The sequence below is a fragment of the Phlebotomus papatasi genome, chromosome 3 (assembly GCF_024763615.1).
Source record: "Phlebotomus papatasi isolate M1 chromosome 3, Ppap_2.1, whole genome shotgun sequence".
In the NCBI taxonomy this organism is placed as follows: domain Eukaryota; kingdom Metazoa; phylum Arthropoda; class Insecta; order Diptera; family Psychodidae; genus Phlebotomus; species Phlebotomus papatasi.
Genome location: NC_077224.1, coordinates 56372167 through 56387689, shown reverse-complemented (window position 1 = coordinate 56387689; position 15523 = coordinate 56372167). Strand labels below are relative to the sequence as shown.

Here is a 15523-nt window from a genome sequence, read left to right as displayed (position 1 = left end):
TTTTTCAAAATTTTACTCTTTATGATTGCTTGCGCGGTTTTTTTAAGTCAAGGGGTACAAAATAGATTTATCGTTCAAATTTTTGTGAAACAAGGGACTAACTCAAGCAAGTTGATCCCGTGTCATTCTAATTTCATGAAAATTTGCGTATCATTTAGAATGACAAAGAGCTAACTCATTAAAAAACATATTTTGAAAGGTTAAAAAATATATATGTTTCGATGTTTATAATAATGCTCATACAAATACAAAAGAATTAAATTGTTTTTACTAACATACTTAATTGAGATAATTATTTATACAAAGTTGAATCTTTCATGCTGTCTCCAGAAAAATGACTTAGATTGAATTGGCCCCTTGTAATTTCCAAGGAGCGATTCTTTCATACATCCATCCATTCTTTCATACATTCATCGATCAGCGTCATTGACCGTTTTTGGTCTTTTGGTCTAATAATACGTCGAAATTACCATTTCTAAAGGACTTAACGAATTTTCTTGAATTCGAAATCATATACGCCGAATGAACAAGAGAATTTTTTGGTGTAGTAGAAAATAAAATCCATTTTGTGGATTCTTCACTTAAATTTGGAACTCCATTTTTCGTTTGAACGCAGACGACTTTCCCTACTCATGACATCGAGTTTGAAACCTGTATTAAAATTTTCCGGAGAGTATAAAAGCTCGTAATAAAACGATTCAAAATGCCACAAATTACCCCATTACACTTATAGAGTACCCAGTACACTTATAGAGATAGAGAATTACAGTTTTAGGCGTTTTAGGTAAAGTTGTAAAGCCGTTAATTTCCTATTACTCTCTGTTGTATTTCATTTTATCCTCATTTTTCCTTATATTTCCCTACAATTTTTAAAAATTATTTAACTCAGAAATGGACCTAAAGTTTTCCAAAGGAATTTTCTAAAAATCTAATTACAGAAAAGTAAAATATTGTGAAAAAAATAAATATTAAAAAAAATTAGTTAATATAAAGGATGTACATAGATATTTGATAGGGGTCACCACATTCTTGATATCGATATCTGTCACCATTTAGCCTCTAATTCTAGAACACACAAGAGGGAAAACAAAACTTTCTTCTGATGTCGATCATAAAAGATTAAGTATGGAGAAATTAAACGTTATTGTAAAAACATTGCTCTACTCTCTGAACTGGTGTAATGGTAATTTCATCTCCGTGAAATTAAAAAGAAAAGTCATAGCTGCGTCAATATTTTAGTGCCATATCTGTAGTACAGTAGACTCTCGCAAATTCGGCACTTTTAAGATCGGGCTACTTTTTAATTCGGGCAGCGGTTACATTTGAAAAAAGTTTGTTATCATTTTTCAAGTTTGATTATAATTATCAAATGAATCAAATATGCTCAAATTTGGCATGGTTTGTCTTAGTTTTGATGTGATTTTGCATTATTGAGGGATTTTCATGCAATTTACGTCATATATGAGTGTGTAAACTCAATATCTATATGCACATAAATAAAAAATCGTTGCATTTCAAAAACTTTGTCGCCCGAATTTCTGTCTAATTCGGCTGACATTTCGGTCCCATATGCCCGAATTTGAGAGAGTCTACTGTAATAAATGTCTTTGTCTATCGAAGCATAATATGATATATATATTAGAGAGAGCAATATATTTTATTTTCGTCTGCAAAAATCAAAAGCACTTTAGCAGTATACAATTAAAAAAAAAATAAAGAAGTAGTATTCCTTGGATGGAAAACAGGTGGGAAAGGTTGAATTTCCCGGAAAATGCAACACAGCAGCAGCAATTCGGCTTTTCACGCAAGCGTCCGCCATATGATCCGACCAATCCTGAGTGCTTGGAGGTGGAAAAATGCCGACAATCGGGCTAGAAATTAGATTGACTCCACTCGTGGTTCAGTGCAGTTTTGATGTGTCTCGCGAGAAGAGTCGCCGTTGTTAGCCCACAAACGTGCAACTGTTTGAGATTGTGAGGCTGAGATATTCCACAGATGAATTTCACAAAGACCAGTTGATATTAGATTTTGTGCAATACTTCAGCTGATAAAGGCAAAACGGCCAATTTTAACGAAGAAACACAAACATTCCGCAGCGAAAGTGAATGGGATTTCGTATTTATCATATTACCCCATCGAAAATTGTCTGTGTGAATTATTGATTTTTTTTTATAACACACCTTCTTACTCTTGATTTCGAAGTGCATACCTTGTGAGAAGTTCATCAATTTTTATTGTGCTGTATTATTGTGGAATTTTCATTTTGCATTTTTCTTTTGGCTTTGGAGCAAAAGAGTGAGAAGAAAAGCAACAACGGACAATGTGAATGCCAGAGGGGAGAAGCTATTTTTTTTTCTTCATCATCACATTGAACAAGTGTTGGAAAAATTATTGATTCAACCTGAAGCCCTTGCCCCAATTTATCTCGTCTCAGAGATACAACATCATCTTGCACAAACATCTGTTGGAAAAGCATTAGTTAGAGTGTGTGGTTTTTGGAAAATGCAACGATTGGCCTTTTATTGGTCAGACCACAAAAAGTGAAATCATCCCGAGGAATTTCCTTCAAAGTTCTATACAATATTTTCTTTTGTGGTCTTTCAAAATCAATTTCCTGGGAGCACATTGAAGAATTAAAAAAAAACAATCTATATGCACCAAGGAAGTAAGAGTGTCCAAGATTGAGGGCAAGTCCACGGAATAGAAAAAAAAGCACATATATGTATAAACACATTAGAATATCCCGGAAAGAATTGTATCATGAGAAGCAGACAAGATGCTAATTGCAGTATTATCGATTGGAAGTCTATGAGAATCATACTTGTCCTCGTGCTAACTGCTTCTCTGTGGCCACATAAAAATTTATAATTCTAATATAAACCTAGGTTGGCAGAATAAACCGAGAATGTGGTTGTTTTTTCATGCCCAACACAAATGACACAAAGAATACGCAATATTGATTGGATGTCTCGCACGAAGTTAATTTCATGATACGGACGCACCAGAAAGAAAAGAAAAACAATTTCCAGACACGTGCAAATTGACCATTTAGACGCCAAATTGAAACATCATAATCAATTGGACAAATATAGAGCCAGAGATATTTTTTTTTGTTGGAAATTATGATTTGGTGCTACTTGCTGGGAGCTGCTCTAGCTGGATTCATTCTTGCCCATGGCATCCTCGAGCTTCACTATTTCCTCCGAATGTGCCTGGCTGTCGGCATAGCCAAGTTCTTTAAGAGTCGTAGTCATATTCTGGACATGACATCAGTCACTGGTAAATTCACAGTAGGGTGAAATCATAACTTATAGCAACGTTTGTTTTTTATCTTTCGTATATAGTTTTTAATTAAATAAATTAAACTTTTGATTAAAAACTAAATATTATTAAAAATATTAATCATATAAAACTTTTCGTTCACCTTTTCGGATCGTGTGAAATTCATAACTTGTGGTCATTTAGGCATTACGCATCATTTGTAACTAATGAGCAACACACAATAACTTTTTGTTTTGTAAACGTGTCTTTGAAATCTTTTTATCACATGTGTAATATTGCTAAATAAAAAAAAATGCACACTAAGTGCTTTTATTAAATATTTTGTATAAAGATTTTTACTCTTATTAGGGTAAATGTGCTAAATTTCGGCATAGTTGCATATAAGCACCGAAGTCCTAAGTTTGAAATGTAATAATTTTAATTCATGTTTATATTTTTTATTACTTCCTTTTTGGGAGGGTTGTGTGGAACCTTGAAAACTAGTTTATCATCTTTGTTTTCTTTAAATCACTTCCTAAAATATTGAAAAATTAATAAAAAATATAGGCATTGCTTTGGGTAGTAGGGTGGAATCACCAGTTCTCGCCAGTGCCCCACTTCTCGCCACTTACATTGAAATCGCTATTTTTCGCAATTTATGAAATAAATGAGTCACAATTTTTTTGTATTGTTTCTGCTTCTACGCATAGAATCGAAAAATAATAATTATTCGTTTTGGATTCACGATTTTGATCACTTTTTAGAGCAACATTTTAAGCAAGTGCATCGAATCCAACATCTCTTACCAAATGTACTAAGTGTCGTCAAATTTTCATCAGGTCAAAAATACCTATTTGGGTAAATAATTTGTCTATTGAATATTTAATTGCACTTGTGGAATACATAAAATTTGTATTTAGTCAATTAATATTTCATTTTATATTATTTTTGTATAAAAATGAGGCATGGCGAGAAGTGGTAATATTCTGGAATTGATTTTACCACCTGTCGCCATATCTTTTCAATAGGCGACGCTAACTTCACTTCGTACATTCTCAGTTGTCAAATCTGCATTGTTTACTTTCTGCAAAAGCCCCATAATTTGATTTCTCAAATAAAAGTGAAGAAAAATCATTTAAAGAGAGTAATAATAAAGTGATCACAAGGAAAGAGAAATGGTGAATGTATTCTTTTCATAGTATTGCCTAAAATAACCGAGTGTGGTTCTTTTCAAGTGGCTGGCGAGAAGTGGTTACAAATTTTACAAAACTGGCGAAAAGTGGTAAAAAGTGGCGACGAAATGGTTATTTTTGCATTATTAATAAAAATCATTTTTTTAAGTAGTCCAGCGTTATGTTCTAGGATTATTGTTTTCACGTATTTAGAGCTAATACATCTAAGTAACTTTGTGTCAAATTTGACTTATCTTGTAACAAGGATTCAAAAGTTATGATTAAATGAATTTAATTTTTTCCTAAACATGGCGATAGCCGGTTATTCCACCCTATTCCGGCCACTTTGAGTGAAATTCCGGCCACCTTTTGTAACACAACGGATAGAAAATTTTAAAACGTCAAACGGAACGAGTTAATACTTAGTTTAATACGTTTATATGACCCACAAGCCCTGAGATCTTCCGTGTAATTTGTTCTGAAGACCTGAAGAGTAGCATCTCAAATTTACGCGCAGATTCCCGTAGGAATTTGCCCTTCCTGAACTCTTCCAAGACCTTTTCCACATCATCTTTTTCATAGAAGCGATGGTTTTTTTTCTCTGAACATTGTAGAACTAAGAAATTGAAAAAAAAAACATAAAATGAAAGAAATTTAGGAAAGCAAAAGATGTTGCGGGAATAGGCAACACTACCTCATCGGAGAGACGCTCACAAAGTATATACTTTTTTACGCGAAATACAGGATCCAGCTGGGGAATTTTACCCGAAATTTAAAGATTGATTCACTATTAACATAAACAGAAACAATCTTTAATGAAAACTAATCAATTTTCATGAAAAACACCGAAGGAAAACCTCTTGCACTTCACCACAAATCGTAAGACTGCTAGAAACACAATCGATCGGTCACATTTTTTGTAATACTCTTTCCACACTGAGTTTTTACAACGCAATTTAAATTCAAATTAAACCTAAAATTTAACGGTCTTTGTGTTAAATACATCCAAAAATGAATAAATATTTAAAACCAAAATGAACTCATTGACTATTCGAAGATTACATACATAATTTTAATTATTTTTTTGCATGACCGAAAGTGGCTGAAATTAAAAGCTGTCCGAAATTTGGCACCCTTCCCCTATTTTCAAATTTTATTATATTCCTCATTGAAAATTCATTCACTAGTAAAGGTGTGGAAAGGCAACCCAGGGGTGACATGATAGCTTATTTTACTATCGACCGCCGATTCTGAAAAATTTAAACGATAGCCGCATTTACTGTAACTAATATAGTTATTTATCAACAGTGACATTCTTTTATGAATGTCACAATGAATAGCCCAACAATGTGTAAAAAGTCGACATTCGACTTTTTGCGGACTCCAGTAGTGTTAACGAATCCAATAGTGTCAACAGGCCTGGAAATAGTTAGTTGACTCTATCGAGGTCCCACTGTATTTCACAACTTTCGCGCAATTGCAATTTCTAATTTAAATTTTATTTGTACATGGATCAAATTCAATTTTTACTGATGAATTTCATTAAAATACTGTCAAATGTTATTTCAAAGTTTTTGTCAACAAAATTTTAACAATATTTTTAGATAATTAGTGTCTTTTGTGTCATAATTTGTTTCAATATTTTCATTCAGTACAGTTTAAGTACTGTTGCTGACCACAATCTATACTATCACCCTACCTTTGAGGCGAAACCCATAATAAAAATGTTTCGGGTAAATTTTATTGTATTTTGACGATATGAATTACACCACCCGCAAAAAACAATCTTAGCACAGCAATTTTGTATTCAAACTTGAACAAAAAATACTCAATATATCATAAAAGTCACACGCAATTCAGTGGAAGATGATGAAGAGGAATCGTGGAACTTGTTTCTTATTCTGTATTTTTATTTATTATTCTGAAGTAGGTAAAACAAACACTCAAACTTGATTTTTATCCGAAGAAAATCTTATTTGTACCGAAAAAAACGAAGTCTTTTGAGCATTAATATCATCATGAAATAAAAACCCTTTGAAATTGATAATCTTTGTCTTTGGAGACAAGATGCCAAAACAGCCTCTTTATGAAATTGCAGTAAGTAACCCAATAATAAATCGCTAAAAACAACCAATACATACGCAAATAATTGCAAAATTCATCAAGTTTAGCGGTGTATCAGTGCAAATCTCCAACATTCACCAATGAATTTTCAACCAGGAAAAATACTTGTTTCACTTATTCATTCTTTCATTGACACACATTCCACATGCTCTGGGAGATCCATTTAAAAACATGTGATAGAAATACATAATTGACGGTTTATTCGTCACACGATATGCTTATTTTTATCACAATCTATTACTAAAAGTATTTAGAAGAATTTCTAAGATATTCTATAAAAAAAGATTACAAAATATTTAAGAATTCTTAGCGGAAGTAACAGCCCTCAAGGTTTTGTACATAACTTCCATTATTATTATTATCGAGTTTGTTCATTCGTTCCTTATTCAAATTATTCCCGTATACAGCTAGTTCATTTACATTTACCCATCAGATGGTTCTTACGTGCTCTCTTTACTAAGTTTGTTTTAATATTATGTACCCCGAAAGCGCCGAAAGTTCTATCACTACTAGGGTGATTGATTAAGTTTTCATTGGAAGCGGTATTAGTTTTATTAATGAAACCTATGAAATTCATCTAGAATCGAACTTAAAAGGTTATACCGGTTTCAGACTGGAGGTTTAGCCCAGTTCACGAAGGTCTCAAACATCTATAACAAGCAATTTTATTGATTTTTTAAAATCTAATGAAGTATTTGCCCTTACAATCCAATCCTAAGCAGTTTTTTTTTAAGTGTCTGATTAGGAATTAGGGGAGTTAAGTCTCATGGCTAAGTCTTAGGACTGAAGTCGGCCTTAGGGATCAAAAAGACAGGAAAACACCATATTCTCTGTTTATTTTTTCAACATAATAATTTTTTACTCTAATTTAAGATCTTAAAGCATATAAAAGTACGACATTTAAACTATTTTCTGAAATTTTCATTTAAAAATCTTAAAAATTCAGCTGTTAGGAGCTGTTCAATATTTAGAGACTTTTCTTTTGAAAAACATAATTTTTTGTCGATTTGACGCTAAAAAACTGACGTCCAAAAACTAAATAGGGTAAAGGCTCATAATGTTGTCCAGTCTGCTTATAAGCATCGATGATCCAAATTTGAAGTGCGATATTTTCAATACTAATTGACCTTTTTTGTTACTCTCTTTTCAGAAGGGTTGTTTCGAAACTTGGCAAGTTATTTATCGTCTTATTTTTACTAAAATTAGTTTTAATACGTTTAAAAATGAATTGATATGTAGAGGTGAATTTGACTCTTATTTTGGACAACTTAACTGTAAATTTGGACAGGTAATCGGCCTCAATAGGATGCCTATTGTTCTTCATTTCAAGAAACAATCTTACCAAGTCCTCTTCCTGTTCATGTAAGGGAAACGTAGAATGTCACAAGAAGCCCGGAAACTTTCCATATCATTCATTAAAGTGAGTTGACTTCGGTACTCCAAATACGTGCGGATTCGCTCATTCCCTGGCCTTTCCCGGAGCCTTTCAAGGCTTTTCTCGCTACATCTCTTTCGTATAGATGATGCTCCTTTGTTTCTCCAGGCATTTGTCCAACCAAGTCATCACAAAAGCTAAAACTTCACGAAATTTTGAGAGAAAAGCACCTGTCCAAAATAAGGAATAGCACCTCACTGATGAACCTCATAGAAAATTTCCCATTTTTTACACGAAAAACGTAATTCACAAGGCAAATCTGATTTTAGGTCAAATGTACAAATCGCCATTAACGTGAATCAACACAATATTCAATGAATATTCAATAATATCACTCAAAAAAAGCGAAGAAACATTTTTAGTACTTCACCACAGCTAAATAAGACTGAAGTAAACACAAAGTTCTGTCATATTTCTCGTAAGCAATTGCTCACACAGAATTTTCAACAAAGCAATTTCAACTCAAATCATATTCAAATTTTAACGTATTTAGTGTTAAAATCTTCCAAAAAGCACAAATATTTAGATAGAATTCATTATTCATCAAATATTGGAATAAAAATCCATCATTTTAATGAATTTATTTTTAGTGTCCAATTTTATCCTCAAAGTGTCCAAAATAAGAAACTGGACAAAATTATGAGCATTTCTCCTATTTCCTGTTCGTTGATGAGTTAAACTCATACTTGAACGGTACATTTTTTTTATAAAATTTGGATTTTTGATAAACTATTGTATTTAAGGGATGTTGTTTGAAATTTGAAGAGTATTTTATCATCTTGGTTTTCTCTAAAATAATCTTTCATACATACAAAAATGAATAACAATATTGTTCTGCGCGCACTCAAAAAAAAGGAACACTGGCAAGCATTATTCGATCATAAATTGTAGATAAAAATCCTTTTTTTACATTTCCAAAATCAGATTATAAAGATAATCTTTTATTTATCCTTCCTCACAGGTCTGTGCATAACAACGGACATTGACACCCTCCTCTTTCACATGAACAATGCCAGATACTTCAGGGAATTGGATTTTGCCAAAGCAGACTTTTACGAGAGAACTGGACTCTACAGGACAATAGTGAAGAAGGGAGGATCAATTTTTCAGGGTGCCGCAACAATTAGATACCGAAGATTCATCAAGACTTTTACACGCTTCAAGATCACAACAAAAGTATGGAAAATTATATCTATTTCTTGAAATCTTTCCAAATACCCCAAATACTGTGACCTTAAGAAGAAAGCTTAGAAGGAAGAGATAGTGTGGGGAAAAGCGCACTACCTTCGGACGACTCAAGCTTCGAACAACTTTTTTTTCAATATGTTTTTTTTAATGAATTTGACGACCCATTTAGTGTATTATATTTTAATAACTAGTCCAATGCCTCAAATTTTCTTAAAAGAGTTACGGATCGAAACCATTATAAGAGCATAGATAAAAATGGACTTATCCGAAGCTTGAGTTGTCCGAAGATAGCGCGCTTTCCCTTTTTGGATATCTTGAATGATATTCAACTGAAACGAATTTTTTTCGCCTTTTTTCAATATCCAATTAAAGTGAAAAGATTAAAGGTTGAAAGGTGAAAAGTTTAAGGGAGTTTAAATTTTAAACCAGGGGCCTCTCGACACTCATTTTTCCATACACATGAATGTGAATTTGGATAAATTAATTATTTAATTGCGATATGTGTAAAATTTCTCACAATTATAGTCATAAAATTTTTTTAACAATGTTTCTTGATTTAAAACTGTTGAAAAAATCTAAAAATTGGCACTATTATAGTAGGATTATAGTTTTTCACATTATTTATTATAGTGTGAAAAAATACACAACTTTATGGTATTTTTTGTCACATGATCAAAAATTAACTCTATTACACTGTGCAACAATTTCAAACTTTTTTTTTGTCGCCGGGTTCTCATGCTACTTTTTCTATTGCTAGGGTCAAATGATTTACGAAAATACTTATCATTTTGATTTCATTTGGATTTTGCGACTGGTATTTACGAAAAACGGTTTTTTCCGTTTTTTGATACTTGGGTGCCTATATCTCCGAATCTACTGAACCGATTTATTTCTCACTAAGGAATAATTTGTTCTCCTTTAGATGCCCGATAAATCCTCTGAACAGATGAAGTTCGTACAACCGACACCAGGGGCGCTGTAGTCCCATAAATGTCAGAAAACATGTAAAAATCGAAATTTGTAGCAACTTTGATCAAGAATATCTCGAAAACTAAAACTGTTCTTAACAATCTTATTTATGGGTTTGATAGAGAATTTTATTAGCTACATTTTTGTTCATATACAACTTTTTGCTCAGATTATTTTTTAGCCTCGAAATAGAGGTTCAAACGAAAAATGAGCACCCAGCCAACTAGAGAAAACCCTCATTATTTCACACATTTTGACTTTTTCTTTTCAAGTTGAGGTAAATCCAGGATATTTTCATACTTTTTCTAAATTGCATAAGTTTAATAAATATATACATATTTTTTCTTTTACATCGGAAAATTTCTTAGCCCAAGATACACAGTCTCAAAGATGGCGTGACGCGCTTCATATTTCACTTGTGATTTTTGACAAAAATTTTAAAGTGCTCTATTTCGGGAAGAGGCCAAGATATTTTTTGCTATTTTTTTTTAAATCTGACATGTAATTTTATTCTCTTTAAAGGCGTCTCCAAACTTTCCCCTATCATTGTAGGAAGCAACGTCAAAATAAAAAAAAGGCAATTTGTTTATGAAAATTGATTCTAGTGTATAGATACCATAAATCGACATACTTTTGATTTTTTTTAAATTAAAAAGTATATTATTAACATAAAAAACTACATTCCCTCAAAGAAAGAGGGTCCACTTTTTTGTTGAACTACTTAATTTTTTTTTTTTGGAAATTCCCCAAAACAATTGAGTAGTTAAACTCAAAAATGGATAGACTTCTTTTCAGGGAGTATAGCACCACAATAGTATTTACCAAAAGGAAAAATATTGAAACTTTTGGATTTGGTATTTAAAAGAAAAAAAAGTTCAAATTTTTTTTTTGGTAAAAACAAAAGTTTTTCACATTTTTAGTACATATACGCTATTTTTTTTAAAAATGTTTTAGACTTTGATCACTTTACTTTTCGAAAAAAATACAGTACGACTCCAATAGAGTCAACACATGTCATGTCTGCAATATTCTAAGTTATTTTTCTTGTTGAAGTTACTATTTCACTCATTCAAAATTGACTCAGATTGTTACTCGACAAAAGTAGTTTAAAAGTTTGACATTAAATTTGAAATTTTACATATTTTTACATATTTTTCAATGTGTTTGAAATTTTTAGGAATTAATACTATCAGAGTCGTACTGGACTTTTTATTTATATATTTCGCAATAAAAGTCTAAAACATTTTCAAAATAGAGTATATGTGCCAAATATATGTTAAAGTTTTGTTTTTGACAAAAAAAAATTTTTTGGACTCTTTTTTTTAAATACCAAATCCAAAATTTTTATTATTTTGGCTGTGTATCTCGAGTTAGGATTTTTTTTTAGCCAAGAAAAAAAAATATGTGTACATTTTTTCATGTATTTTCACAAATATTTAAGACTATGAATTTTCCATCTGCTTGTCTCTCTCTCTGTGGATTGCCCCAGTTATATGTATATTCCTTTTTTCCAACTTATTATCACTCTGTAGTTTAAATAGTAAGAGATATCAACTTTCGATCTTCGATGATCCCCAAAAATAAACATTATCTAAAAATGTTTTTTCCCCTATTCCCCTCCATCCTCTCTAAAATTATATTTTTTCGGTTTTTCTCAAAATTTATCTAAGCTTTTTCAATGTAGTTTTTAATGTTAATAATATACTTTTTAATTTAAAAAAAATCAAAAGTATGTCGATTTATGGTGTCTATACACTAGAATCAATTTTCATAAACAAATTGCCTTTTTTTTATTTTGACGTTGCTTCCTACAATGATAGGGGAAAGTTTGGAGACGCCTTTAAAGAGAATAAAATTACATGTCAGATTTAAAAAAAAAATAGCAAAAAATATCTTGGCCTCTTCCCGAAATAGAGCACTTTAAAATTTTTGTCAAAAATCACAAGTGAAATATGAAGCGCGTCACGCCATCTTTGAGACTGTGTATCTTGGGCTAAGAAATTTTCCGATGTAAAAGAAAAAATATGTATATATTTATTAAACTTATGCAATTTAGAAAAAGTATGAAAATATCCTGGATTTACCTCAACTTGAAAAGAAAAAGTCAAAATGTGTGAAATAATGAGGGTTTTCTCTAGTTGGCTGGGTGCTCATTTTTCGTTTGAACCTCTATTTCGAGGCTAAAAAATAATCTGAGCAAAAAGTTGTATATGAACAAAAATGTAGCTAATAAAATTCTCTATCAAACCCATAAATAAGATTGTTAAGAACAGTTTTAGTTTTCGAGATATTCTTGATCAAAGTTGCTACAAATTTCGATTTTTACATGTTTTCTGACATTTATGGGACTACAGCGCCCCTGGTGTCGGTTGTACGAACTTCATCTGTTCAGAGGATTTATCGGGCATCTAAAGGAGAACAAATTATTCCTTAGTGAGAAATAAATCGGTTCAGTAGATTCGGAGATATAGGCACCCAAGTATCAAAAAACGGAAAAAACCGTTTTTCGTAAATACCAGTCGCAAAATCCAAATGAAATCAAAATGATAAGTATTTTCGTAAATCATTTGACCCTAGCAATAGAAAAAGTAGCATGAGAACCCGGCGACAAAATCATCGTTGCACAGTGTTATAGTTTGATCATAATTTTTCACACTATTATAGTGTGAAGCTTTGTGTATTTCAACTAAAGCTGTTGAATTTTTATAGAAAAGTTGTGTAAAAATTGTTGAATTTCCATTTAAGACATATACTTCAGTCGAGATGCCTTTAAGTGGGGAAAAGTCATATATAACATCAAATATTTATATGCATAATAAGTATATCGTGAAGATTCGAGCATAAGATGTAATCATCTCGCATTAAGGGGTATCTCGAGTACAGGAAAATGCATTACAAATGTCTAAAATGGCAAAAAAAAAATTAAAATCTTCGAAATAAAATGAAAATTCAACAATTTTTGAGTTTACACACAAAAATTCAACAATTTTTAAATTCAACAACTTGAAATTCAACAACTTTAAATTAAACAATGTTAAATTAAATTAAACACTTTTTCCAAATTTAATACAAATGCAAAATTTCTACAAGGAAAAGTGAAAAAAAGCTTCACTTTTTATTAGGTTTGATGGGCCTCTGTTTAAACATTTCCCAAGGGAATATTGTAAGCCTAGGAAAAAATCACTCCAACAAATGCAATTGAAGACAGGGCTTAAGTGGTCCTGTCTCTTAAGAAATAAGCCTCGCCTCAGTCGAGTAAAATTTAATTGTAAAATTAAATTTTTACAAGTTCTTATTCAAGACATACACTATATGTTTTAATTGCACAGACCCTTCGGACTTCGTCCACGATTGAATTGGTAATAGTGGTTTAATTATATGGTTTTGTTAACGTCTTAACATGCAAAAATCAAGAAGTTCAATTAAATTTTTTTATGAGGCGTGACCTAAGACTATTTTTTAATCTCAACTTATTCAGAAAATCCAAAACTAACCCCTTGCAAAATGTGAGAATAAAAAAAATACAACATTGTAAAGTTATGTCCATTTTTAAGTCCGGTAAAGTGTATAATATTTTTTTCCTCTTGGAATATTTAGATCGTCTATTGGGATGAAAAATCAATATTTATGGAGCATAAATTCATCTCACCGTCTGATGGTTTTGTGCGATGCGTTGTTCTATCCCGACAGCGTGTTGTGAATTTGCCTGTAGATGATCTCATGAATGAACTCTTGGGGAAGACAACCAAGAAGCAAACACCATTCGACAGACTGGAAAATGGAAATGCTGAACATGCCAAAATCAAACCAAGCATTCCCCTTGAGGTAACAAAATTCTGCATATTTCTTTTTAAAAGAGCACTTTTCTATCTTCTTTTTTTTTCTTTTTTGCTTTCTCCCTAAAAGGTTGCCAAATGGATGGAATGGAATGATATTTCTAGTGCAAATCTACGTACTGATACATAAGAATACTCTCCAGAAACTGGGAATTGTGGAGGGAATTGCCTCTCTCCAAAAAAAAAGAAAAACACAAACAGCGCCAAAACTAAACTTAGTCGAGTCACCAAAGCCTCAGTGTGACCACAAACCATGTGTCTCCACTTAAGAGCTCTCTTAAGTTCATTCAACATTGCGATTTTCATGTGATAGTAGTTGTGTTAATTTTTTTTTATCAGATATTTAGTATATCTTTAATAATTTCTTCTCTGAAGCAATTAATATATACCACACATTGTCCACCAATTGCACATAGAGTCGAGAAAATTTTCTTTTACCGGTGAAAGTGTTACCCCAAATTACAATGTCAGTCATTATTGTATGTAATCTCCTTTAGAAAAATACTCAGAAGCGCACAATAAATGCTCTAGCATTGAACCAAAAAGAAATCAATCTATAATCAATGTGATTCACGATAAAAACGACGAAAAACACAGGAGAAAGAAATGGAGAAAATGCTGAATGTTGTTTTATAAAGCCAGAGTTCAAAATAAAAATGTAAATTGAGTGTTTAAAATGGACAATTTATGCGTTGAATAAAAAATCTGCTTTGTCACACGCAGGCACTATTGGAAATTTTTCTTTTTGAATATTATTTATAAACAACCCAGAGGAAGTTGGTACACTCCTAAGAAAATTTCTGGAGTCACTTCTTGGCAAAATGGAAAGAAAAACTACTTTGATATTATAGGCTAGCCCTGAAAGTTACCATAACCGCTAAAAGATTAATTTTATTTAATTCTTTTTGCGAAAATTTGCAAAAGTTGGACAATTCATGAATCTGATTTTATGCAAAAGAAACCGCTGCAAAAAACTATTTAGTGGACAGAAAGGAATGGTATTAATAAACCCTTCAAATTCCTTCTCGTTACGGAATTAATAAAAAAAACAGTGATAGTCTAGTAAATTTGGTAAATAAATTAGCAAATTTCGTAAGTAAAAATTAAATTTTGGTAAGTAAAAAATCCATTTTGATAAGTAAAAATGAAAATGATTCGTAATGGCGCTGGCACACCTTTTCAATTGAGTTAAATTCAATCGGTTGAAATTTTACCTCTGAAAAAAAGATATGTATGTCTCTTTCTGTCAAATGAAAATTGAAATTTTAATTTCATTTTCAATTTCAATTTTAAATTTCATTTGAAAGAAAGAGAAAGCTACATCTAATTTCAATTTGAAAGAGTGAGAGGTAAAATTTCAATCGATTGAATTTCACTCAATTGGAAAAGTTTTCCAGCGCCTTAACTTCTTAATTTTCCCTTTGCCGTTAAGATTTCACTGTTTCCCAATTTTCATTTTTTGCTTACCAATTTTACCAAAATTCTTCCCATATGAAGTGTACAACACACAGAAAAATTTTGACTCTGAATTTTTAAGA

The 15523-nt window shown here is 31.6% G+C and overlaps 1 protein-coding gene across 1 annotated transcript; it reads left to right on the top strand.

Moving 5' to 3' along the window:
- The first annotated feature begins 1868 nt into the window (after positions 1–1868).
- Positions 1869–14721, top strand: LOC129806940 (protein THEM6). Its single transcript, XM_055855812.1, has 4 exons — positions 1869–3279; positions 8954–9168; positions 13747–13974; positions 14056–14721. The coding sequence occupies exons 1-4, from the start codon at positions 3123–3125 to the stop codon at positions 14113–14115; spliced, it is 660 nt and encodes a 219-aa protein (XP_055711787.1). The 5' UTR covers positions 1869–3122; the 3' UTR covers positions 14116–14721.
- Positions 14722–15523: the final 802 nt, after the last annotated feature.